General features: G+C 41.5%; 1 protein-coding gene across 6 annotated transcripts in view; it reads left to right on the plus strand.

The window, feature by feature from the left end:
* LOC144255741 (long-chain-fatty-acid--CoA ligase 1-like) overlaps nucleotides 1-27,376 on the plus strand; it is a 57,724-nt gene that overhangs the window by 8,206 nt on the left and 22,142 nt on the right. For 5 of the 6 annotated variants that reach the window (XR_013343909.1, XM_077800564.1, XM_077800563.1 and 2 more), the window contains exons 2-4: nucleotides 9,517-9,743; nucleotides 22,656-22,770; nucleotides 26,727-26,791. Coding sequence is in view for 5 of the 6 variants with exons in the window: in XM_077800564.1 (XP_077656690.1) it covers nucleotides 9,549-9,743; nucleotides 22,656-22,770; nucleotides 26,727-26,791 (375 nt within the window). In the remaining variant the exon portion in view is untranslated. Of the gene's footprint in view, nucleotides 1-7,196; nucleotides 7,290-9,516; nucleotides 9,744-22,655; nucleotides 22,771-26,726; nucleotides 26,792-27,376 lie in introns of those variants that run through there. The other variant, XM_077800565.1, reaches the window with a different exon arrangement.

Here is a 27,376-nt window from a genome sequence, read left to right on the forward strand (position 1 = left end):
TACAATGAGCAAAATCTTGCTCAACCTTTTCTGTTGCACCTGTTGTCCCATGTTCTTTAAATGCCCTCTTGAGTCCTGAAGAACTTCAGCACATACCAACATTTTGTAGATTTCATTTGCTTCTGCGTTTTACCTGTAAAGTCCTGAGTTTTCAATTCTGTGAATATTTCAACAAAACTGACACAGGTGCATTAAAGTAAATTGGAAATCATAATCTAAGGCTTATATATATATATATATATATATATTATATTGATATTGTGATAATTATCATGTCATAATATAATTATATTCTTATTATAATAATTGAATTATATTATAGAGCATACAATTATATTACATGGTATATGCTATATTTAAGTTTTTATAGGTATTCCATATCTGGGACAATGGGACAAAATGGGTTAAAGGAACCGCAGTTACCTGCTGAAATCTGTAAACACTGAAAAGTGACTTCTCCAACTTTGAGAGTAGCTGGGTTTTTTTTTTTCTGAGTAGAAATCGGTCTTTGTGTCTGTCTGCTTCTCACACCTGTTCTGCTAAGCCATTTCTCTAGTTCATCGGTCACTCTGAAACCTTGATCTATTTTAAGAGGCGTCAGTAACTATACACAACCTTGTGTCCTGTTCAGCCTCCTTATCCAGGTCATGGTATTTGATAGCTTCGACCTCTGGGAGCTGCTAGGCCATGTGGGTTCCTTGAGGACAAGGACTGGGTGTGTTTTCCATCTCCCACACTGGCCTGGGCTCCAGCAAGGACCTGGAGGGATACATAAGCTGTACACCCCTCTATTGACAAACATGTTGACTTGGCCTCTGCCTAAGGAAGCTGGCTTCCCCTGCCCACCTCCAGGCTCCCAGCATGGTCTAGCCTTTGAGGGTGTCTCCCCACCCCCACCTATCTCTGCCTATTTAGATTTGGCCTGGTTTCATCCTTAGCTCTGAGCCCTCCCCCTGACCTCCAGCCCATACACAGTGCCTTCTCTCTTCTCCAGGGAGCACCCCAGCCCCCAGCATTTACTTCTGAGGTTATCACCCCCATCTTATTCTGGTGGGTTTGCTCTTGCGGGTGTGTTTGTCTTCATTGGTATCCTAAACTTGCCGAAGGTAGAGAAAACACTGGCAATGCTTTATCTTCATGGCGATGGCCTTCTGTGTGCAAGGGACTAATGAGATTTCTCTAATCCCCTACAATTTTCAGAGGGTTGTTTGTGTATTTGGAGTGAGATCTTTTACCTGGTCAGTGGCTGAGCTAGGGCTCAACACAGAATAGAAGGTGAGAGCTTAGATATGTGTTTTCTGGGAGGGGTTTATATCCCATCTGTTATTCTTTAACAAGGACAGGTTACCACCCTAAATCCTTTGTGGAGCAGGTGGGAAATACAGGCCCCCTCCTTTTCCAGCTGGTCAGTGAACTTCCCTGACTTGCCATGATATTTAGGCAGAAATCAGTGTTAAAACAGTATTTGAAGACAAATGGAAGAAACTTCCTTCTCTTAGGAATTTTTTGAATGGAAGCTTTCCCTTATAAGTGCATCTCATTGAAATTTAACCTTGTGGTCCTGCACAGTCTTTCACATGACTTGGATATCTTCATCAGGCATGTCCAAACGATAATTATCATTTTCCTAGGTGGACATCCATGATAGTCTTCTTTGTATCTATGTGTTGAGAGGAGGGAGGAGAGCTATATGGTTTATGTAGTTATTTATTGCTCTGGAGCATGTTGGGCAAGTCTTGTCAGCATTCCATACATCTGGGAGACCCACCCACCCAGCATTCTCAGTGTTTTGGAAGCAGCCTCCTCTCCAGAGCCCTCACAAGGCCCTCCAGCTCCTGTGCTAGAAGAAACCTGGCCTTGCTCACTGGCTTAGAGCAAAACTCACTCAGACTTGGCCACCCCTGGTGTGGCTCTCTGGGCTTGAGTTCCTCTGGCATTTGCTTTTCTATCTAAGAAAGGTGCTGGTGGGAGCTCTTCCTCTCCCTGTGGAAAGCCTTGATTCCTTTTAAGCTGATCAGCGGTCATGTGTCTAAATGTGTGTCTGAATGTCTTCCAAGGGGAAGAGAGGACCTTGCCCCTTAGTATTGACAGAGTTCTTGGAATGGTATTACAACGTAAGTGAAACATAAAACATCACGGTACAGGGACAAGAGAATATTTTTATGCAGACTTTTAATCTTTGTCTTGCTAGCTGCCCCTGCCCCCACCCGTTACCCAGGAAATGCTATTCAATCCCTTCTAGTACATGGACTCCCAGCAACTCTGGGGGGTGGGAGGGGGTAGAGGAAGGAGAATACTATAGTTTGGGAATGTTTTAGTTCTCAGCAGACACAACATCTTTGCCTGTATGTGATGCTGAGGATCGAACCCGGGCCGCACGCATGCCAGGCGAGCGTGCTACCGCTTGAGCCACATCCCCAGCCCATAGTTTGGGAATGTTTTAAAGGCCCCCTTCCTCTTTGGAGAATCACTCTTCATTTAAATAACATCCTCCAGGGGCTTAGGGTAGAGAAGTGATCAGAATCACAGAGGGCCATTCACGACTCAGTAAATATTCCTCAAGTATCTGTTTGGGGCTAGGCACTATGTTAAGGCCAATGGCCGCAGGAGAAAGAGAAGCAGCTACAGTTACTAAGCATCACCGACCATAAGCACAAAACAGGAGGTGCTAAGTACCATACAAGGGGTGCAAATAAAGTGTTGCTAGAATTCAGAAGAAGGATTAATTACTTCTCCCTCAGGGAAGTTTATAAGAATTTGTTAAAAAACGTGGCCTCTGCCCTATTTGGCTTGGATTCAGACATTACAAAAAGAATCAGGGAAGGAGGATTGTAGGTGAAGGGGGCATGGGGGAGAGGGAAATGCAGAATAGCCAGGTAGACCTTCTTGAGGAAGGATCCTGGGGGCACCAGGGACAGGGGAGCAGAGGTAAAGCAGAGGCGCATGGGCATTGGTACTGGCCCCTGTAAGTATGTTGTCTGGGAACCCGCCTGCCTGGAGGAGTGCGATATTACAGATCCTTACTTCTTGCACGTGAAGGAAGGGCTCTAAAAGTCGGACTGGTAGCTCACAAACCGGTCTACCCCTTTCCATTTTCTAAGACTATACCCATCCTTTGAGGGCCAGCTAGTCTTGTATCCCTCCATGCAGCTGTGGTGGAAAGTGAATGTGCCTTGGGTTTCTTTTGCATTTACTGCTCCCTTGTTGCTTTTTGTTTTTGTTTTTGTTTTTTTTTTACTCAAAAATCCCTTTGTGTATGTCTCTGTGTTAAATGTTTTACTTTTAAGCTTCAGGAATGGATCTGCCAATTTTCCTCAGTTTTTACTCCCATCTAGATATGAAATAATTTTTAGACTCCAATATAAGAGAAGGGTTCCCCCAAATACTTTGAGTCTTAATATTAAAGTCTTAACAAAGCTCTCACATTATAAGGGCATGCTGTCAGCCACTTTCCAAATGGCCTCAGATAGAGAAAGCTGCTTGTCCTGAAACCATATTGGCCAATCCTAGTCTTGGATCCTTGTAAAGGTTAAAAAAAAAATCACTGAATTTGACCCTTCTTAAGACAAAGAAATTTAAAACTAGTTGGGCAACTAGTTCTTGGTATTTGAACTTACAAAGGCCAGAGTTAGATATTGTTATAAAACCCTTTTTTAAAAAAAATCAGTTGAAACAATGAAGCATGAGATTTAGTTATATAAATGTGGATCTATAGGACAAAATTCTTTACTGTTCTATTTAAATAGGTTCTTGTGATCTGAGAGAATTTTTTTCAGTAGTAGGTACATGCATGATTTTGGAAAATGCTTCAGCTTAATTTACTGCAAGGGAAATATGTGATGGCATCACACAGAAAATGATTAGATGCCTCAGAAAATGACTTTAAAGATAACTAAGACCTTGTTTGAATGTGCATGTTTAAAGAATTTGAGTAAAATATTAATGGAATGTGAATCTTTTAAAAAACGGTATTTTCAAAGTAATTTGTCAGATGACTTAAACATATATGGAGTTGAATGAATATGGAAATAAGGAAATATTTGTCTATTTCATCTACATCTCAAAATTTTTCTCTTCGAGTTGGTCATGTCACATTTGGTATTTTTTATTTTGGCAGTGGCACACATAATAGTTGTTACCTGTGGCCAACCTGAATGGGCAAGGTATGGCCCTGATCTTATTGGTTAAAAAGTAATATTGCAGGGGCTGGGGTTGTGGTTCAGTGGTAGAGAGCTCACCTAGCACATGTGAGGCACTGGGTTCGATCCTCAGCACCAGATAAAAATAAACAAACAAAATAAAGATATTGCATCCATGTATAACTAATGAAATATTAAAAAGAAAAATAGCATTGCATTATGCTTGCTTTTGAAAGTGTTATGTCCCATTCTTTCTCTGATGGTTTTAGGAGGGATGGGCGCAAAGTGGTGTAAGTGTTGGAGTATTTAGATTCAGCTTGACTTGAAGAGTTCATGAAATCAAGTTTGTAAAAACAGGGCCACCTTTGTTTGCTTTGTTCCTCCATTTTTAATCTTCATGGAAATTGAATTGATAAACCATTGAATCCCTTTAATTGAAATTAAAAACCCACTGGTTTAAAGTTTATTGTACTTAGTTGAAAAGAAAAGCCTCAAGGCCGTGGATGGGAATAATTAATTCTCTGTGGAACTACAGGCTTATGTCTAAAAGCTTATTTGTGCATGGGATCCCAAAGTTATCCAAATGGTCTTTGTCCTTCTTCGGCCAAGGGCAGCAGTGCCACGGCATGGGGAGGGTTTGGATAGCAACCTCTGCCTCCCTCTCTAACTGGGAGACACTGGCGTCTCTCTGGAGTGTCTGGGCCTCCCTCTCTCTAGGGACAGCCCTACTGCTCTTTTGGTTCTGGAGGTGGTGGCTTAACAAATCTAGCTTTAGGTGATTTGCCAGCCAGGGTGAAGGAGCAAGAATCCAACAGTTCTGGAGTGGCAAATTGAAAGAACAGCAAATGGCCTGGCTGTTGCTCTCTTGTTCCTCTCAGAGGCCCGAGCTCTGCCAAGCTAGGGTCAAACAAAGGGGGTGCTTTCAGCCTTCTGTAGAGAACCTGTTCTCACGGTTTCTTAACTGGGGCTGGCTGAAGGGGGCTTGCAAGCCCTGCTTGTGAGGTGATCATGTGGGTGTTCATGGTGGATAGGGTCAGTGGCCCAGCAGAAGTTAGGTATCACTTGTGTAGATTGGTCTCTGGCCTTGGTTTCCTCACCATCTTGTGCTATTGTGATGTTCCAGTAAGATGCACCCTCTCTTTCTACTCATGTCTGTTTAAAGGCGTCCTCTGTTCTGGTTCTTTACACTGGGCTTGTGACAGATTTCCCTGATGATTGTTACATCCCATGTCATTTCTGTAGTTTTAGACTTTCATTTTGAATTTCTTCATAGGCAATTCAAAAGACCCAGCTGAGCAAATCCACTTTTTGTAAGTGAGGGGAGAAAGATGCCCAAGAGTAGCTGTAGCAGGAGAAGCTAGCTGTCCGTAGCCTTGTGTGTTCACAACTTAGAAATACCAGCTTCCTAAGCCTTTAAGCCAGTTGAATAATATTCTTAGCAAATAGCAGCAACATGATTTATATGCCTGGGCTATAAACTTCTTTAGATGACAATATGGAAATTTGCTTTTGAAAGAATAAAAAAAAACCTCCAACTAGAACACCATTGAAATGAGAACACAATCCATCCGTTAGTTTTAACCATTTATTAGCAAGTACGTGAATATTTCTTAGAGATTTGTTAAACCTCAGTCATAAGGCATGGTGTTTATGATCACATATAGCACATCAGGGCTATTTATTGCCCCTCGTTTTCTTTTTCTTAATAGCAGATGAATTGAAGGGGAAAGATTATGTTCTCCATTTCATCCATGAGAGTTGTTTTTCACAAGGATCAAAATGGGGTATTGTCTTAGTTCTTTATACATAGTTTTCCCATGTACAGTATTAACCAATTTGTTCATTGAAGTTGGTTTGCAGCTTGTTACCTGGCCACCAGCTGAGCAGAATGGCTTAAAACCTCCAATAGCTTATCGTGATCACCCACTAAATGTAGGAATTTGGCTGAATTTAAATGCTTGGCCTTACAGATTAGCATCTAATAAAATACTCTTCCATGTGAGCCATTCAGTCTGCAGTTTTCTAAAGATTTTTTAAAAACTTTTTCTTCCCAGACTTATTAAACTTTCCTGTTGGTGTAGTGCAGACTGTAGCTTGACTGCTGATGCTTAAAATGGACAAATTAATCTCCTGTGTATGACTGTCTTTGTGTGGAAGGGGATTGTTTGCTCTTCTCACTCAGGGATGGGATTCTATTGAATAGCACCTGTGAATTCACATAATCTAGAATTTGTGGGGAATTACTGAAGAAACTTTGGGGGAAGAAGAGAGAAGGACCTGGGGTTGGGGGGTATAAGGGGTGAATAATTCCTTTTCAGATTGAAGTGCTGCAAGGTGATGAAGACAACTGGAAGGTGGAATGATTTGAGGGCAGTGCAAGTTTGCACATTAGACTTGTAAAGTTGTTGTCTTTGTAGAGTTGCAATACTGTTTGGACAGTTTGCCTGGCAAGACCCTCCCTGATGCCAGGTGGACCTTGCTTGTTTAATTTTGTGTCTCCCCTACAAGATAGCCCATTGAAGGCCACACCCAGCCACTGGCACATTCACCTCAGTACTCCTAGCACAGTGCCCCTACAACCTAGGTGCTCAGATGTGCACAGTGATGGGACTAGCAGAATTCCTATGAATTCACCTAGAATAAGTCTGTGCTGAGTGAGCTCTTAGCAATCTGTTTCTTTCTGGGTATGTCTCATTTTGGTTAGACCAAGCACCCAACTTCCTATTTCATTCCAGTGGTTTTTAAAAAAAAAAAAAAAATATATATGCCCATTGTCTCTTCTTGATGGGAAGCTGAGCAGAAAGAAAACAGTGTCTGTTTGCAGAACTGGTACTGGCAGCAGCACTCACTGATGCCGGTCCCTGCCCATGGGTGGAGCAATGGGGTGACTCTGCTCCCAGCTCCTCATTGGCCCATCCTCCACCCCCTGTTCTCCTGAGAAGTCAAGTATGGATTTTGTCTGCTAGTTACCTTTAGCCCACTGGGCAGCAGTGTATGCCTCGGCATGTGACGAGTGCCCTGAAAGACCTTGGCAGGCCAGGCAAGTGCCAGCCGAGTGCCTCCAGACCCCCGCTCCACCCCCAGCCTGCTGCCCTTTTCTGTTTCTGCAGTGGTATGTCACCTAGAAGTCAGCTGTTGGTGACACAGATGGTGAGTGGTTTTGTGAGTGCTGGAGCTTTCTCTCCAGAGTTTTGACCTGAAGACATTGGCTTATCTGTTCTTTCTCTCGTCATGTTAAACCTTGACATTCCCTCTGTGTGTATGTTGTGTGTTAGTGTGTATGTTGTGTTGTGTGTGTGTGTGTGTGTGTGTGTGCATGCGCTTACATGCATGCACATCTTATCCAGAGCCATAGTAGCCCAAGCATTATATTGGTTCCTGTGACGTTATTGGTTAGTAAAAGCAGCTTAATATTTTGCTACTCTTTGAAAAAATATATATAATAGTGTTAGACCAGGACGCAAGAAAAGACCACTGACTCCAATTAAATCCAAATTAAAGCAAGCTTATTATTTCGACCGGCCGGGCTGCCTTTCCCTCCCAAAACAGCGGGAACAAGACAGCCCCGAGGCTTCTTTGTGGCCCAGTTTTATAGCCCAAAAAGTTACACAAAGGGGGGGTTACAGATAACAACACTCTGAGGAGCATAACACAAGTTTACATTTTTGCTGGCCCCGGCATCAGAATTTATGGAGATCTTAGAGACTCAGAGAGGGTCATTGTCCGGCCAGGGAAGGCCAGAATTTATGAGGTGTCACTAAGGTTTAGGAAAGGGTTGTTATCTGGTCAGGGAAAACCGGACCTGGGTGAGTTCAGGGCACGGGCAGGCATTCCAATCAGCTTTACAACATCAACTAATGGCCAGGCCATACAGACATCCTGATATTTTTAAAGAAAACAGAAATGAATCCTTCATAACTTGTGACAAGCTGGCTTCTAATCTAATGAGAGAACTAGGCTAGGTATATCAATAGTATAGATTTGAGTTTACATAGAAAATGTCTATATTTAAGAGAAGAAAAATCTTTTCAGTCTTGTAACCTAGCTATTTAAGGAAATATATAGTAAGTAGCTCACAAGTACCATCTGAACTTAGAGTGCCAATGTGCATACTTATCGGAATTACCAAAGAAAAGGCTTCCAGCTCATTTACTATTATTTCCTTCCCTTTGCTGCCAATCTTCAGAATAGTTCTTCATCAACAGTTTTCTTACTAGAATTATTCTCATTTATTTATCGGTACTGCACATTTAGTTTTTAGACTATGTATAAATTGTCTGTAACATTAAGTTTGAGGCTTTTGACATCTATCAAGCTATTCATCTGATTTCTTCTGTGTGTTTTGACTTCTTAAGTTTGCAAACTGTAGGCAAGCATCGTTTTTTATCATCTGAGTAACTTACTGTTGTGTCTTCCGGACTAATCACAGACTGTTGGTAGAGGAAATAATAGCAATATCTACCATTTATTGTGTGTTTTCTGGGGTATGGCATTATCCTAAACTGTTTATTTGAAACATTTAGTAGTTATGAAAGTCCAATGAGATAGGTATTATTTTCACCTTCATTTATAGATTAAAAAAAAACTAAGGTACAGAGAGCTAATGTATTTTGTCCCAAATCATATAGCTAACAAGCTGGAGAGGCCAGATTTAATTCCAGAATCTTGGATCCTAATTATTAATCTATACTTTCTCTCAAATACTATATGATAACCTCTTTCTAGGTTTCCAGTGTTTGGCTTAAAGTTTATGGACACCAATTTATTCATTTATTTTAGATATGATGTCCTGGGGAATATAAAAGAAAATGATCTAGTCAGAATAGCCATCTGTGGGTTTCCAGCATTTATATTCCACTTTTGTGGTGGGAAGAGTACCAGCAAGGTCAGAGACATTTTTGAAATTTGGATTGGTCTGTTTTACCAGTTGAGGAACTTGTTCTGAGACTGTAGGTGGTTTGGGCTTGTCTGATCTTTGCCTTTGTGTCCCCATTAGCCTTGCTAAAGGGAGTGGAGTGTATTTGATTAGGTGGAGGAAAGCAGAGATGTAATATCCCGGAAGAAGGTAGAAACTTGTGGTGCCACTTATTTGAGCATCTTGTGGTAAGAATTCTTTATGAGTAAAATCTTTTTAGTGTGGTTAATAAAAGCAAGGTAATGTATTTGTTTTCTTTCTTTCCTTTTTTTAAACACAAGATAATGGAGAAAGGGAACAGAAATTAATTCCTAAATTCTTTTTATAAAAATGAAATTTGACAACCAGGGAACTACCCAGATCATGGGCTATTAGACTGCGGGCTGAATGCCACAGCCTCTGGGGATTCTGGTGAGGCGTCCTTTCTCTCTGTAATGAATGTGACATTTTCTGTTCTGACAGAATTCGACCTAGGGCACCACTAGCACAGGACCATGCAAGCCCACGAATTGTTCCAGTATTTTCGAATGCCAGAGCTGGTTGACATCCGGCAGTACGTGCGCACCCTTCCAACCAACACACTTATGGGCTTTGGAGCGTTTGCAGCCATCACAACTTTCTGGTATGCCACGAGGCCCAAAGCCCTGAAGCCACCATGTGACCTCTCCATGCAGTCAGTGGAAGTGACGGTAAGTCAGGGACCCAGCCTGCCTCCTGGGTTTTCTCTGCATTGCCCCCACTGGTTAAGCCCTTTGAAGGTGATATATCAAAATCACAGTCACATTCCAATATGTGTTTGTGAGGACACTGTGTAAAACAGAAATGTGTTCAACAAACAGGGGTTCTTGGTAATAGTAAAAAGAGAAGCCAAAATTCAGGGCCCAGGGATAGAAGAGGTGTTTGTTGTTAGTCGGTCATCTCTCCACAGTTGCAGAAGAGCATTCCAGAGGTCACACTGTGCTTCCAGCCTGGCTTGGGCTCTGTGTAGGCACGGAGAATTCTATAAGAGTAAAAAGATAGCCTCTGTCCCCAGGGGTATTACATTCCAGCAGGAGAGCGTCAAACCAATGTTCCAGGAAGGAGAATTTCACTTGTGTAACATCTGCTACTGGGAACTCATCCTCACACTGTAGAAAGGGACACTGGGATGTCACATAGCATAGGGCTAGCATGGGAACTTGTCAGAGTAACAGCTGCTACATTTAGGATGGGACAAGAAGAAACGAGAGCATTCGAGAGACACCCAAGCTTGAATCATTGAGTGCCACAGTTGTATATGAGCAGGTCAAAGTGAAGGTCATGCCCTCCCAGTTGTGAAAATTAAATCAGAACATATGCATTTAGGGGCTAATGGGTGGGAAGGTATAGGGAAACCTCAAGACCCTTTCAGGAAGATTCTTTCTTAGTGCTCCTGCTCTGCCTTCCTTGCCTTCTTCATCTCTTTGTAGGGTTCATTAAAAAAAAAAAAAAAAAAAAAAAAAAAACGTGAAAGGTTGAAAGGAAGAAGCAGCCAAGTTCTCAGTGGCACTCTGACCCCTTACCTACTCTTTGCTTTGTGGCTGCTGGCTTTCCTCTCCCTAGGTAAATTTTCAGTGTTTATAACTTTCAACACATAGGCAGAAGGATGTTGTGAAACACAGGATCCCCTCACTTACTGCTTTTAGGTGTAGAGGTAGAATAAGAGGCCTTTCCCATTTTTTCTCAGCTGAGTGCCAAGGAGGAGCATATGTATCCTTCTGCAGAGAGCCCTGGCTGGCTTACTAACATTTTGTTATTAGTATTAGTTTTTAGTTTTAGACAAATTCTTAGATTCATCCATATGAAATTTTCATCTACCAACCCAACTTATGCCAGATCTATAGAAACATAGAATGAATGAACTACTGTAGAGAAAAGTTGGCTTTATATTTTATTCCTATTGAGAAGGTGAAGGTAGCTTAATATTTTACCTCTGCTAATTACATATGGATAAGGAGTAGAATTTAACTTTTCCTAAGAGGTTGGCAAGAGGTTTTAAGCATTCCTCGGTGGCACTGCCATCGCTGTGGCAAGGGTATTGGCAAAGACACAGGGTAGACATTTCTAATTTAGCAAGAAGTGTAAGAAATGCCTAATTCTTATTATGTGAGAAGTTGTAAGGGCATTTACAATGTGGTTTTTAAGTTCTAGCTTAGCATAAAGTCATTGTGCCTTATTAAAATAATTATACAAGTTCTCTGTAGAACAATTCAAAACACCAGATAAGCAGAAAGAAAATTAAAATCTATTATTTTACTATCCGGTATACAGACTTCCTGTTTTTTTCTCTGTGGCTATAGAAATAGAGAGCTGATTTTTCAGAATTCATAGGTCTTAGGAATAGATACTGAACTTGCTTTGCCTTTCAAAAATATGTGTGTGTGTGTGTGTGTGTGTGTGTGTGTGTGTGTGTGTGGTGTTTACCAGTTATAGATGTTTTGATATATGTCATATGGATTTCTATGGCAGGGAAAGAAGAGCTTCATTCATTCATAAGGTAGTGGTGAAAATCCTGTTAATCTGGAACTATTTCAGGGACTGAGGATCAGAAAGAAATGCTGTTGCTTTGTTCCTGCTTTGAGAACCAGGAGCGCCATTTACCAGCCCATTCCCATCTCACCGGGTTTTTATCACTTTCCTCTTCCCATCAGCTTTGCATGCATATGAAAACAAGAAGAGTCTGCACTTTTGGTTTGGCCGCTTCTCCTCACAGCCCACACTGGCTGTTTCCCAGCTCCACTTTTTTAAAGCAGCAGCACAGAGAATCTGTGTAAACTACACCTTTTAAATTTCCTCTGAATGAACGCTCAGGGCCGTAAAGAGGACGTCAGCACTCATGCTGTGGATCCATACGGGAAAGGCAGTGAAGCCCCACACTGTAGCCTACACAAGGCAGCTCGGCTTAGGACCAAGAGTCCAGAAGCCTTTCTTAAATGTTTGAGCATCATCTGATTTTTTTGAGCATACCCTGTCCCAAGAGTCCCATGCCTGTGTATTCTGTGGCAGCTCACCAACCCGTAGCAGTGACCTGAAGCCAGACTGTCCCTGCTGGCCAGTGAGGAGCACCATCCTCTGAAGTTTTGTGTTTACTGCTGCTCTGTAACTTTGAGCAGAGGATGGAAGCAGTCTTTGTGGAGTTTATTTGTTTTAAAAACACTTTTATAATCAATGTGCAAGGTTTTCTGTTTATTTTGGTCTAGTTTGCTTGGTCAGATTAAGAGCCATGACCCCCTAGTGAAGATGTTCTTCCCTGGCGCACCTGGAAACCTTTTGGCATGGTTAGGGCTCAGACCTAGTGGCTTCACTTAAGGGAAGGACAAGAGCATGTTGGAGCCAGAAAGGACTGGAGAGCCAGAGAGCCATGGCAAGGGTGGGCTGTCTCCTCTGCTAGACCAGACAGCCCTGGGCATGTTCCCCTGATCGTGGCCTTCACATCCCTCATCTGGAAAACAGAAGTGATGGCTTCTGCCCTCCTTCAGCTACACAGTGTCTGCCTGGCCCACAATAAGTATTCAGGAAATATTAGCTTTCTTCTTCCCTAAAAGTCTTCTCATTTCACACTCACATTTTATACATGAGAAAACTGAACCCAGAGAGATGAAGTTATGCCATAGAATCAGTGGAAGATCTGGGACTCTTTTGGATTGCCTTCACTGTAGCAGTTTGAAAGTTGTGTAATATAAATAACTAGGGCTCAGGCAAGGGAAGATCCGAGAATAAGAAAAGTTTAGTTCAGTCCAGGTGAATCTGAAGACGCAATTGGCTGGAGCCATGTAACAGGCCTCTCTCTTGTGAAAATGTATAGGTCAGTGCGAAGAACTGCTTGGGACTCCTATCCATGCAGAGAGTGAGAGCCATCCTTGAACTAAGTAATGAGAATAACCTGTTTCATTTCTTAAAACTGATCATTCTCGGGTAAGAACTTGAAAGAAGTAAACTAAATATAGTATTACCCTGTGTGTATTGGTTTCAAAATCCAAAGGTTACAGCTCACTGGAGGTTTTCTCAGGGCCAAGGCCTGCACAGGCCAACCACAAACCTCTCGACTCAGATGCACACCGCAACATGAGTTAGAATTCTTAGTCCACATTGAGCAGATATGTATGGAGCATATTATGGAGTAGGATTTTTTTCCCTGTGGCTGGTAGAATCACTTTTTTCCATATAATCAATTTATACCCAGGTGTATATGTAAAGAGCCACTTGTAAACTGGCATAAGTCATTTCTTCAAGAGAAGAAAACAGGTCATTGATTCATAAGTGTTCATGAAAACTCACACCAGAGGCTTGTAGAGGTAATGATGATATAAACTAAAAAGGTGATGCCTTCCTGGACTGGAGCATCGGGGACCAGCTCTGAGTTGGAGAGCTCTTGTTGAATTGGGCAGGATCAAATACTACTATGAGGCAGACATTTAGGGTCAAGCCTGAGAGGGAGCTGTCAGAGAAGGGCAGATGGATTTGGATGGTGGTATCACTGACTGTCTCTGATGCCATCCTGGAAGTCTACAGGAGTGTCAAAGCCAGCCATAGGATGGGGCATTAGACTAATGAGTTGGATCCAGGTGGAAGGTAGCATGTGAGTACCAACGGAGGTTAGGAACAGTTGTTGCATTGGTTATTTCTGTTGCTGTTTGTAAATGTGACACCATCTATATTTCTGTAGTCATTTGTAAATAGAAACCTCATTCTCACCTTTGGGTGGCCTTGGGTCCAAGTAGTTTTTAGATATATTTTTGATCAGAGGTGCAAATGAGACTGCAGAGGGTTTTCTTGTCTAGTGCTTTGGCTTCTTACTTGGAGTCTTCCTAGTGTCAATCTTATCTATATCTTAGCATTTACTTAGCATTTGTAACCACACATTCCCCATGGCTTATTTCTCCCTTGTCTTGATCATGGTATAATGTTTAAGTGATCAAATAAAGATGTGAGCAAAGATTTAACTACCTAATTGCTGAGGGCCATTACCAAGTAGTTATGATGCATCAAAATCTCCTTGCCAGCGTACCCCATGCTGCTTAGGACATTTGATGGGACATTGCATGTATGCTTTAGTAAGATGACCCTGCTCAAGGTGATCGAGGGTGGATCCAGGTTTGAGGAAGTATCCTGCAGGTTTGAGGAAGTATCCCGGTCCTTGGGTTTAGGGTGTTCCCGGTTTAAGGCGTTTCCCGGTTTAAGAATATGGGTTTTAGGGAAGTTGAGGTTGAAGATTATGGCTGCTGGGATTAGGGTGTTCCTGCTGCTTGTTCCTGTTGAGTTCTCCTGAGATTAAAACGGGATTTGGAAAAAGCCTCGTGGAGTAGGATTTGGGAACGGACATATTGGGAATTGCCCCTGAACGCGTGTGGAAGCTGGTGTGAGATCCGGAATAAAGAATTGCTGTTTGAACCTACAAAGCTGTGTGGTGGCTCGTGATTCAGTGCCAGCCGAGACATTGGCACTTGGCATTTGGCACCTAATTCTACCCTGGGCAATTCCAAGAGTTCTTGGCCATGTTTTCCTGAAAAGTATTCAAACATATAAGGGCATTTTCAGCAAGCAATCCTAGCAGTTGGGATGGTGAGGGTGGATGGAGAGTGTTCTTCGAGTGCTGTTTCTGCTCAGAAGTATTATTCTGGTAGTGTGCAAACTTCAGCGTTTCATACCTTTAGATAACTTTAGCACCTTTTCTAAAACTTAGCAGGCTTCTTAATAACAAACTATATATATATATATATATATATATATATATATATATATATATCCTTTCTAAAATACTTTTTTTTAACTACACTCATAGGAAACTGAGGTAAGGTGTTTATAATATTTTTGTGCGGACTTAGAAACACTCTAGCAAGTGACTAGGGGTTTGATAAGGTGGAGGAAGTATCAGCAGGAGCCCTGGCAGCTGGGTGAGTGCCCTGCAGGTGAGGGGCGGGAATTAGAGAGAGCCAGAGGCAGAGTTTCTGGTCTTCATGCCAAGACCAGGCTACTGGGGAATTAAGTAGCTGTCTTAGGAATTTGAGGAAAGAAAGAGGTTGATTGTTATTTTTAAAGAAGTGTTTGTTTCTGGGTTCCCTTTAGTAGGAAGAAAAAGCTAATGTTCACTGTACAGAAATACGATAAAGCAGGTCTGAAAACACCGTGTGATTTTGAAATGATGCCAATTCTCACAGGACTCCTTAAACAAGGAACACATGTACACATAAATCCCAGAAATGCATGCTGTTAATATTTGAGTTTTAAACAGTCTCCCCCAAATGGGGCCAATCGGGGCCAAATAAAAAATGACAAACATTGCCTCCTGTGTGCCACTTGACAAAATCCCTGTTGCACACCGACAATCCAAAAGGCTGGCAACAAAGGGTAGGAGATATGGTCCCTGTAGATGAGGCAGAGGTGAAGCAAAGTGCTGTGTGTGTTCTAAATGGCTGCCAGGTAAGAATTCTGTAGGTAGTCCTCCTAACATTGTGTGTTTGTGGCCACTTGGATTTTGTGACTTGAAACTTTCTCCTCTTTCATTGAGGTGGGAGGATGATATTGTTCCTCCTGTGAGTGGCAAGACTTTTTCTGGTGAGGAGCTAGCTATTTTGCTAAGCTCGGTCATAACCCCCAACCCACTCCACCTTCTCCCTCAATCAAATCCTCTGATTAGGATCTTGGGAGCTCAGGAAGTTAGAAATTGGAGAATGAACTAGGAGTGGAAAGAACAGAAAGTTCTGAGAATTAGAGGAAAGTGTTGAAGAATCAAAATGCCCAGCTAAGCAATGGTGCTCTGGACTCTGTCTCCTCAAGGATGCAGGTGAGTGACCCATGGGCGAGTCTGGAACCTGCTTGCAACCACAAAGCAAAACTCTTACCTGACCAGGTGTCCCCTTGAGCTAGCTTTGAAGCTCTGCTCTATTATTTCATAGACCTGGGACTAGAAAGGGAAAGTGTCCCCCCCCCAGACTGTTTCTTTATCTGGAAAGTGACTGGCTTTTAATGAGTACTCAGTAAATACTCACCTTCAAGCAGGTGTGACTGGAAACCCAGCATTGACTGTTACAGGGAAGCTTTGTTTGCACTTGAGTAAAGGATCTTGGGAAGTTAGCCAGTAATGTAGTGGATAGCAAGCCCGAGGGTTCACTGTTACCCTGTGACTTTCTGTAGTGAAGCATACAGTCCAGGTGTCATCCAAATGTCCTGCTCATTATCAGAAATTGTTGTGGGGGATGTGGAGGGGTTTGCCCATAGGCTAACCTTTAAAACACCTCGTCCACAGGGGGGTTGAAGCTCAGTAGCACAAGCAAGTCCCTGGATTTGATCCCCAGTACTGCAAAGCAAAACAAAACAAAACTGGTCTTCTACATCAGAATCTAGAGTTGCTTGAGCCTCTGTGGAAATTGATGGCCAGAGACCCCCTCTGAAGGGCCACTGGAGAGAAAAGCAGTTTTGTTCTTTTTTATAAAAAGAAACAAAGGTTGCTAGCCTGGCCAGAGGAAGAGATCTATAAAACGTAAATGCTAGGAAGGATATACTTTATGCAGAAAAAGCGCGGAGTCACTGTTTACCACTCAGACTGGGGTTCCACATGCTGCTTTTTCCCCTAAAGATGGATGTAGTGTTAAAATTAAGTGGTCAGCAATCTCTTTAGAAGTCACTTCTTACTGCTCCTTTTCTTTCTTTTCCTCCTCTCATTTCCCCTTCCTCCCTCGCTGCCTTGTCTTTCTTTTTTTTTCCTGCTCCCCCTTCCAACCCTCCCTTGAGCATGAACAACAGTAGCCCAATAAGGCATTTACCTGATACTAATAAGGCCTGTAGACACGCATTAGGTAGATTGGTATGAGTGAGACCACTATTTATAAAGCCTGGGCCTTTGTGCCTCAGAGAAATCTCAGGTATGTAATTTGCTTTTGCATTTAAATATGAAAATGCACAGAATAACTCGTCAGCAAGTGTTCCTATTTATCAAGTATTGGCAAGAGCCTTAGTCTTGGGAGCAGCGGATCCTTAGATGTTCATCGTTTTTCTACTCCTAGCTTTCTCCCTTCCTGCCTTGAAGGAGAACTTGAACTTTTATTATTCTAATTTAGCCTGAGCCTTTATTTCCTAATTCAGCCTGCAGGGAGACTGACCTCCAAGGCACCTTAGCTCATATATATGTTGGAGAATATAATGGTGACCACTGACTTGGCTGTAGCGTGTTCAATGAACACTGTTTTGTTTTAAAACTGGAAGAACTATGTAACCACATGAAAGGGGCCTATAACAGAAGGCATAAAAACCCCATAATCTCCTTGACTCACAGTCTTCATGACTGGTCAGAGCTGTCTCCTTAGCTCTCTTTAGCTTCTTGAGCACAACTGATTGCCTCCTCCCCCAACCTCCAATCAGCAGGTTATGACAGAAGGCCACACTTAAATTATTTTCCATTTCCATAGATGTTCTGATAAATAGCCAGGTGGACTTGGATAACCTAGTAATTAAATGCCTGCTTTTGAAGTGACTATTTCATAACATGTGAAGACACTGGGGGCTCCAATGGTTCTAGCCATGCTTCCCGGCAGGCAAAGTGCTGTCCTTGCTGCTTGTAGGTGTAACTGAGGTTGCAAATACTCAGTATTGTACAACATTTTTATTCAAGAATGGGAATACTTATGCATCAAATATGATGATTTTTTTTTTGCAAGTTAGAAGCAGCCTTCAGAAGTGTCTGCTGCCCCTAGAGGGGCCTTTATTTTTATACTTTTTTAGAGGTGTCTTTTCAGGTAGTTAATGGATAGCTTCAAAGCTTAAAACTTCTTTAATATAAAATATGATGATTCTTTAACATAATATGTGATTATTTCATAAAGTAACAAATTTCAAAGCACAAAATCTTGTCTGTGCTTGCACCCATCTCACTTATCCTTCTCTGAAAATTCCAGTACATGCCTTACTATTTAGTGGCATTGTAACTTTTTTGCCTGTTTTACCTGTGTCTTAAAGCTAGCCTCTTTTGGGGCATACATCTCATTCACTGCTTCCCTTTCAAGCTTTTGCTAATTAGTTTAATTGATAATTAGAGTAATAAATATCTTGTCCTCAGGTTATAAGGGGATATAATTAACTTCTTTAGCTTTGATTTGGCAGTTTTATCTTCATGTTTCTCAAAATACTAAAGATTATATACCACTCAAAATTTAAACCTAACTAAAGGATTATTTAACTAAAAGTTTGTTATAAAATGATCCTCTAGAGCAGTGATTTTCAAAATGAGAATTGGGGTGGTGACCAAGAAAGCTGGCCTGTCTTGAAGGGATACCATCTCCATGTCCAAGCTAAACCCAGTCTCTTTCTTCAAACCTACCCTCTGGCCCCAGGCCTTCCATTTGTATGCATGGAACTGCTCTCTTCTCAGCCCTTGGATCCCCTTCCTCCTTTTCTACCACATACTGGTGCCTGTCAGGCGCTGTGCATCAGTGCTGAGGGGCTTCTCTCTTTTTGCCTACCAACCTGGTCTAGTACATTGGTTTCTATCTAGTCTCTCCCTGCATCCTGATCTACATACTGCTTGAACTCCCTGCTCTTTCTAAAGCATTGCCTTGACCTTCACCACTTCTCTGTTGGAGAATGGCTCAAGGATGATGCTTCTCAAACTTTTAACCTGGACCAGAATCCTCTGACAAACTTGTTGAGACACCAGTTACTGGACTGCACCCCCAGAGTTTCTGATTCAGCCCTGGTAATTCCCTTTCCTGATAAGTGCCAGGTGCTCGCCAGACTGAGGACTTTGATTGTAGGATGAGCCTGTGCTCCTCAGGTTCCAGGCTTCCTCCTGCCTGTTCATTTTGACATCTTCCAGACTCTTCTCAGCCAAGGATCCTTGGAGTCTCTTTGGTCACTCAAGGGCAAGACTTAGGCTCCTTTAGAACAAGCTTATGTCTTGTTCCCTTGAATCGCATCTGCCCCATTTACAGCCATGAGAACCACTCTGCAGAATATAGGAAACAGTTATGCTTTTCCAAAGATACCTTTGAGAAATGCCATGAATGAGTTAATGTCCTGATGGGAGATACAGAGTGTTCCATCCTAAGCAGAGTGCCAGGAGGACCTCACTGTGGACTGGCCAGGCTACCTGTACTTCTAGCCGAGTCTCAACAGTCTAGTGAGTTGGGTCAGTGGCCAGGAGGCATGAGTTATTGGTGGCAGTTGGCTCTTCTGCACCCTGTAACACTTACTTCTTTTTCACTCTTCCTTATTTTCCCTCTTCTCTGTCATTCTGTCCCCTTCCCTGGTTCTTTTTGGTGGCTTCATAAGTTGAAGACGCTTCTGATGCTTACTATAAAACCACAAATTCCTTTTGATTTTAGTCTATTTGTTAAGGTAAATATATAGTTTATGGAGGATTTGTACTGTAATTAGTGCATGCGATTGGTTATATGATTAATATTCTACACATTCAGATATTTTTAATTTTTTTATTTGTTGTTTTTAGATATACATGATAGTGGGGTGTATTTTGACATATTAAACATACATGGGGTGTAACCCATTACAATTTGATCCCATTCTTGTGTTGCATGTGATGTGGAGTTACACTGGTCATGTATTTATATATGAGTATAGAAAGTTATGTCCAATTCATTCTATTGTCTTTCCTATTCCCTTTCCTTCATTCCTCTTTGTCTAATCCATTGAACTTCTATACTTCCCCTCCCTACCCTCCCTTGTTATGGGTTAGCATCCACATATCAGAGAGAACTGATTTTTTGGGACTGGCTTATTCCACTTAGCATGATATTCTCCAGTTCCATCCATCCATTTACCAGCAAATGCCATAATTTAATTTTTCTTTATAGCTGAGTAATATTCCATTGTGTGTGTGTGTGTGATGTTTTCTTTATCTATTCATTTATTGAAGGACACCTAGGTTGGTTCCATAGCTTGGCTATTGTGAATTGAGCTCCTACAAACATTGATGTGTCTGTGTCACTACAGTATGCTGATTTTAACTCCTTTGGGTATAAGCTGAGGAGTGGGATGATTGGGTCAAATAGTGGCTCCATTGCACTCCATACTGCTCTCCAGAGTGGTTGTACCAGTTTGGAGTCCCATGGGCAATGTATGAGTGAACCTTTTCCCCTATACATTCATTTTTTATAGGAACATTCTTATTTAACTAAAAATAATCCTGGAAGTAGACATAGAATCTCAGAGATTAATATTAATGCATGATACTATAAAGTGAAGATCTTTTTCTTATTTTGGATGCATGAAGAATAACTTCTTTGCTTTATAAAGTAACATGTTATAGTTGATAAGTATATTTAAAGTCATGGCTGTAATTATTAGAAAGTTTCTTCCAAGATATAGAAGGCAGTATTATGATTAGCATACATTATTGAGTCATATTTATTCCATAAAAATATTATAAATCAAGAGTCAAACATGAGGGAAGGCGATATAGCTCAGTGGTAGAGCACTTGACTAGCATGTACAAGGTCCTGGGTCTCTGAGCTCAAGCCCTAACATTAAAAAAAAAGGCTGGGCATGGTGGCACACACCTATAATCCCAGCACTTGGGAGGCTGAGGCAGGAGGATCATGAGTTCAAAGCCAGCCTCAGCAAAAGCGAGGCACTAACATCTCAGTGAAACCCTGTCTCTAAATAAATACAAAATAGGGCTGGGGATGTGGCTCCGTGGTCAAGTGCCCTGAATTCAATCCCTGGTGCTCCCCCTACCCAAAATTAACACCCATGTCTAGTACATAGTAGCGATTGAAAGAATGAATATAAATGTATAAACATAAGAAAAGGTTTGGAGAACTTTATCAAATTATTAGTGGTAGTTAGTAATATTTTTTTCCTTGACATACTTCTGAATCATTCAAATAGTTTTAAAAACAGCATCTAAATTATCAATTAAGGGGAGGACAAAAAAGCAAAAGAGTTTATAGGAAGAGGAGTGAAAAGTTGTAATTTTTAAGAAGAACCATATCTGGGATATGACTCGGTGGTAGAGCACTTGCCTAGCATGCATAGGTCCCTGGGTTTGATCCCCTGCACTTAAAAAAAGAAAGAAAGAAAGAATCGATGAATACAGACTTCATCACCACATTGGTGCCTCCCCGGAATGTCTGGTTCCAGCTGCCTGTCCAGACTGTCTGTTCTTTGAGATCTTGCTCTTTGACCCCTGCTTCATGAGTTTTTTTCTATTTTCTTTCATCAGACCTTAAACCGGAAATGATCTTTTCCACTTGTGGACAGTGCTTTCTTGTGGTACCAGAAGTTATCGTATCATGGTATAATTTCCCTCACGAGTTTCCTGGCCATTGCACACGTGAGGACCTTTTCTGAAATAAAAAAAAAAAAGTCTCCATTATCAGTTGTAGTTGACGTTTTGTTTATCAGTCTATAAAGAATGCTTTGGGGATTCTTGTGGATACCCCTAGCAGTAATGACCCAGAGGCTCAACAGCTGCTCCTGCTACCACATGAGGCTAGGAATGGTTGTCTTATCCTGAATTAGGAGCTGGTGTACATGGTGAATACACTTATGAGCCAGCAGATGAAGACAAATTAGAGAAGGGTTCTCAGCAATATCAAATCTTCACGCCTATTTATGTCGTCAATAAAACCAGTCCGGACTTGTGTCTTCACCTCTAGATATTTTGTAGATGAAAATTTTACCTATCAGAGGCTCTACAAGAAACCAGAGTTCCTAATGGATTGTATTGCAGTGAGCAGATAGAACAATAGGAATGATCTTGAAAAGAACGCAGATGATACTACAGAGGTAACACTGAGTGGTGTGTCGTTTTCACCAGCAGAGTAGGATTCTCCTCCGTCCTGTTGATGGCAGCGCTTTGAGGATTTTCACAGTGCCTGTCTGTGATGGTGGCAGTTTCCTTTTGTCCTCTTGCTCTCTTTAGCTGTGTCTGGCAGGACAGATGTTTGTAGATCTGTGAGCCTCTTGGCTTTTTGCTCAGTTTCCTGCCTTAGCTTTCCTTCCCTGGAGCCTGAACTTACCTCCCAGTGAAAGGCTAATTCATATGAGCACATCCACAAGTCCTGCCTGTCATTCATTCAGCAGATACTCATAAGCATGGATGATGGGGATGCCACAGGGCAAGGGGGTGGGGCATGTGAGCTTTTCATTTTATTTATTTATGTTTCATTGACAGATAGAAATTGTATATATTCATGGGGCTGGGGATGTGGCTCAAGTGGTAGCGCGCTCGCCTGGCAGTAGCCCGGGTTCAATCCTCAGCACCACATACAAACAAAGATGTTGTGTCCACCGAAAACTAAAAAAAAAAAAATTAAAAAATAATTCTCATTCTCTCTCTCTCTTTATATACGATTTCTTTCTTTTTTTTTTTTTTTTTTTATTCATGGTGGACCCTAGAAGGAATAAGTTCAGGAGTTCTGTTTTACAATATGGTGACAATAGTTAATCATGATGTATCATATATTTGGAAATTGCCAGAAGAACAGACTTGAAGTGTCCTCACCCCAGATGATAAATATGGGAGGGAATGTACATGTTAATTAGCTTCATTGAGCCATTAAAACCTCATGTTGTAGGCTTTTTATTTTTCACTTCTAACATGCTCCTCTGCCTGTCTTCTTCAATAGGGTAGTGATGGTGCTCGAAGGTCCGAACTTCTTGACAGTGATGAGCCTTTGGTGTGCTTCTGTGATGACGTCAGGACGCTATATGAAGGTTTCCAGAGGGGCATTCAGGTGTCAAGTAAGCCTCCGCTGCATTTGTGTGATTAATGCTTAAATGTTGTTCACAAAGAAAGAGTTACCTTCTTTTTCCAAAAGGAACATTTTCTATCATCTCTCACCTACTTAGCATTCATTGCTCAAGCCCCTCTGTCTCTTCCTGTAGCTTGTCCAGAACCAGCCCCAAAGCTCTCTAGACCCTCCAGGTGTTCCCTGTGGTCCAGGAGGCTCCACAGCCAAATATGTCCCCTATTTTATGGAGAATCACATGTGCATGAGCTCCTGAAAGACTCTGAGGTCTCCTGCAGTAAAGAGTTTGATGATGTCAAATCCAGCACTTTTCAAGCTTGTGGGACAAGACTGTTTTTTGAGAAAGAAATACTGACATCTCAAGGAAGCAGAGTTCTGTAAAAAGATACACTGGGAATGGGATTACCACATTGGCTCATAAGATTACCCTTAATTATTAACTGTGATGTTAAGAAGCCTGCTTCCTTTCCAACCTCTCTCCCTTGAATATATCCCTCAAGCAAGACCACCTCTATTGTATACCACCTTCGAGACTCTGCATTTTTTTTCTTTCAGATCATAAAGCCTATTCTTTCCACCCCCATCCAGGGTTGATAAGGTATTTTCTCCCTGCAATACTAGCAATTGAATCCAGGGTAGCTTTATCACTGAGGCATGTCTGTAGCTCTATAATCATAATCATTATTTATGTTGAGACAGGGTCTCACTAAATTACCTAGGCTGGCCCCAAACTTGTGATCCTCTTGCCTCAGCCTTCTGACCTCCTGGGATTATAGATGTGCACCACCACACCTAACTCATGAAGTATTCTTATACGTCTTTAAAAACTTTCACTTCACCTGTTCTGTAAAATCTTCCTGGTTTGTTTTCACTCCTTGTGCCCAAGTAAGGCACATCTCCCCTTTTCCCTCCCAGTACCTCATGCTGGTTCTGTAGTAAAAACCTCATGGTACAGAGGTGTTTACTTGGCATCCTGCCCCATCATCCTGTGCTCCTGGAGAACAGGGCAGCCCTCAGTGAGCTCTTCTGTGACCCATGTGTTATTATGTCTGCACACAGTGGACTCTCCATTAGTGTTTCGTCCATGAAGGAAGGAATGCCCTTTTTTGTTTTAGTCATTTCATTTTTTTCTGCTTTTACCAGGTTCCTGTATAGAAATGGTTTCTGGGATCCATGCTTTGTTATTTAAATCTTTTGTTTGTTAGCTAGATTGTAATCTTCTTAAAGTCAGGGACTGGGGGATATTGCTTTCTCTATCCTCTATAATCCCTTGCAAGCAATATGCACTCAAGAAGTGCCTTGTTTGTTTTTTTTTCTTCTTCTTCTTGGTACGGGTACAGTTGGATTGCTCAGCTCATTGCATTGAACCTAGTCCTATAGCAGGTTCACCAAGCTCCACCATAAAGGGAAAGCAGACTTACCTGCTTATTATTTAATTTATGAGATTTTTGAAAGTTAGTGTCAGAGTTTGTCTGTGATAGTAAATATCCACAACAAAAAGAGCAGCCAAGCATAAGACCTCATAAAAGTATGTGTAAAAATATCTATATATTTTTCCAATTGTTTGCAATGAATGGTACTCACTTAGGAGAATGGAAATGCACAGTGTACTTCTGACAAATTGAGTAACTTTTTGTTGTTGTTGTTACTATGCTGTTCTTGGAAAATGAAAGTTCTTCTATATGTGTTTTGGAGAAAAAAGGAAAATAAGTTATCTTCTTCATCTATACTGATTAAAGGAAGCTACTTTGCAAGTCACTCTCTCCCCCTCCCCCAGGAGCTTTTTTTTTTTAAATGAAAGAACTCTTTTTTAAATTTTTTAGGTGTTGATGGACACAACACAATGCCTTTATTTTTATATGGTGCTGAGAATTGAACCCAGATCCCGCCCATCCTAGGGGAGTGCTCTACCACTGAGCCACAATCCCAGCCCCTCTGAGGAGTTTTATATTCTACACTTTAATTTTCTTGAGCTGTTCTAGGATTAAAGTATAAAGGAAGAGGAAAATCCAGCATTTGCATAAGGGGATCAGAAGTTTATGGGGTGATGGAAGAAGCCAGCCTAACATTTTTAAAAATTGCATTTTAAAACTGCACTTAGGAACCTATTTGTAAAGGTGAAGTTCCCTGTTTATAAAAGCTCTTATCTAGCTGGGCAAGGTGGTGCATGCCTGTAATCCCAGAAACTCAGGAGGCTGAGGCAGGAGGATGGAGAGTTCAATGCCAGCCTCAGCAGATTAGCGAGGCACTTAGCATTGATTTTTAGCAACTAAGCAAGACCTTGTTTCTAAAATAAAAATATAAAAAACGGGCTGGGGATGTGGCTCAGTGGTTAAGCATCTCCAGTACCATTAAAACAAAACAAAACAAAACAAAACCAACCAACCAAACAAACAAACAAAAAACACTTATGCCTAGGTGCAGTTTAGTAGCACTTGGGGACACTAGAAAATGGTAAGGCCCACGCCTCATCCTCATTCATTTATATCAAAGATTTTGTTAAGTAGGCCCAATATATAGAACTTTTTTTAAGTTCTGCAGGTGAGCCTCCGGCTTAACCACCACTGTGCTAGAGCTGGAGTTGGCACGCTTTTCCTGTAAAGGGCCAGACAGTAAATATTGTAGGCTTCTTGGGCTCTCTCACTGCAGACGGGCAACTGGAGCCTCAGAAAACATGTAAATGAATGAGTATGGCTGCGTGCCAGGGGCACTGCATTTGCAAAAACAGGCAGTGGCTGTAGTTTGACCTGGCTCTTGGCTGTAGTTTGCCAATCTTGGTTCTTGAGGAATAAAATAATGTCATTTTATATGGTCAGTGTATTTATCCCCTATCTGAAAACAGCATCTGATAGAACTTGTTAGTCTTGTACTGCCCTGACTTTGTTATCGTCTCTGTAAATTGAAGAGGGTCTGAGAATAATCTCTTTCTGTTTTCACCAGGATGGCTTTTAGGGGTTGCAAAGAAGTCAGTGTCCAGCTTGTGTCTGCCCGTCTTCATGGCTGGTACTTCAAACTCCAGGGTATACATCCAGGTCATTGGGACCAGGCTCCTTCCTTCCCTGTGCTCGCTAGTCCCCAAAGCAAATGAAAACACCTTCACACATTCAAACCTGAAGCAGTGAAGCTAGGTGTGTAGTGATCTCTTTCTGCTTCTTTGGTACCTCCGTTGGAATCAGAACACATCCTGATATTTCTTAACTTTTGTTTTCACAAGTGCACCTTTATTGCCCCTCACGTTGCATCTTTTTCATTCATGTTCATCAGCAATGAAGACTTCACCCATGTGATTAGGGTTCCATGTGAGCTTAGCTGATACATTTGGTCATCAGAATTTGGGCACATCAAAAATGGTATTTTCCTTTTCATATTCCGAGTTAGGAGTTTAAAGTTTAACTTTTAGAAAATATCAGGAAGATCTCTTCTTGAAAACCTATAGCAAGAGCTGAGGTTGTGGCTCAGCGGTAGAGTGCTCACCTAGCACGTGCGAGGCCCTGGCTTCAATCCTCAGCACCACATAAAAATAAATAAAAATATTGAGTCCAACTACAACTAAAAAATGAATATTAAAAAAAAAGAAAGAAAAACCTATAGCAAGATCTACTTGCTACTTGTTTACTGACTCCTAGTCTAAACCAATAGGGTGCTTAAAGAGAATTTCATAAGTTTGTCTTTAAAAGTTATATTTGCCTTTTCTTTTCTATTTCTCTCCCTCTCCTTCCTTATTTAAGAAACAAAGCGAATAAACAAGCACACACACACACACACACACACACACAAATCAAAATGCAGGAAGAAAACATTTCTAAACAGAAATCCTTGTTTCTAATTTGAAGGCTAAAGTAGATTCTACCTTATATTTTATAGAATAAGATAAGACGCAGATTAAAACACAGGAATATTTATACATGTAAGCCATCTTGCTTTATTGTTGTTTTTTTCCTGTTTTAGATGATGGCCCTTGTTTAGGCTCTCGGAAGCCAGACCAACCCTATAAGTGGCTTTCCTGTAAACAGGTGAGTTCCACACTAAGAGCTATTCATGCATGCTGTAGAATGAGCTTTCCAGGGCTAGGACGTTTGTGCATGTGCTGGACTAGCTCCAAGCTTTAGGATAAACATGGAGCATTCATGGAGAAACTTGACACAAAGATTCAGTGGGAAAACGTGTTAAGTAATTTAACTGGTGGTCTAAAGCACTTCATTTTAAAACCAGTGCAGATGCTTTGTGAAATGCACTATCATTTAAAAAAAAAAAAAAACCTCTAGAAACTACCTGAAGCATGTGACTCCTCCCCAGACCTCTGGGGAAGTAGGATTACTTCTCTCTGTTTGAGGGGTACAAGTAAATTTAGATACCCCAATAGGGAATATCCCTCTCATTTGATAGACATGGAAATCATGCCCTAGGAAGAGATGTGACTCGCCCAAGGTCACAGCTGATCAGTAGCAGAACCAGGATCAAAAGTGAAGTCTGCAGCCAACTTCTGTAGGGTTCTTCTAGGCATTATACTGACCCTCCAAGCTGTCCTTGGTCATCTCTCTATGAGTGTGGCATTTAGCCCCAGCACTGCTGTAGGGAAGATCACAGATGTTCAGAGA

The sequence above is a fragment of the Urocitellus parryii genome, chromosome 7, assembly GCF_045843805.1.
Source record: "Urocitellus parryii isolate mUroPar1 chromosome 7, mUroPar1.hap1, whole genome shotgun sequence".
NCBI lineage: Eukaryota > Metazoa > Chordata > Mammalia > Rodentia > Sciuridae > Urocitellus > Urocitellus parryii.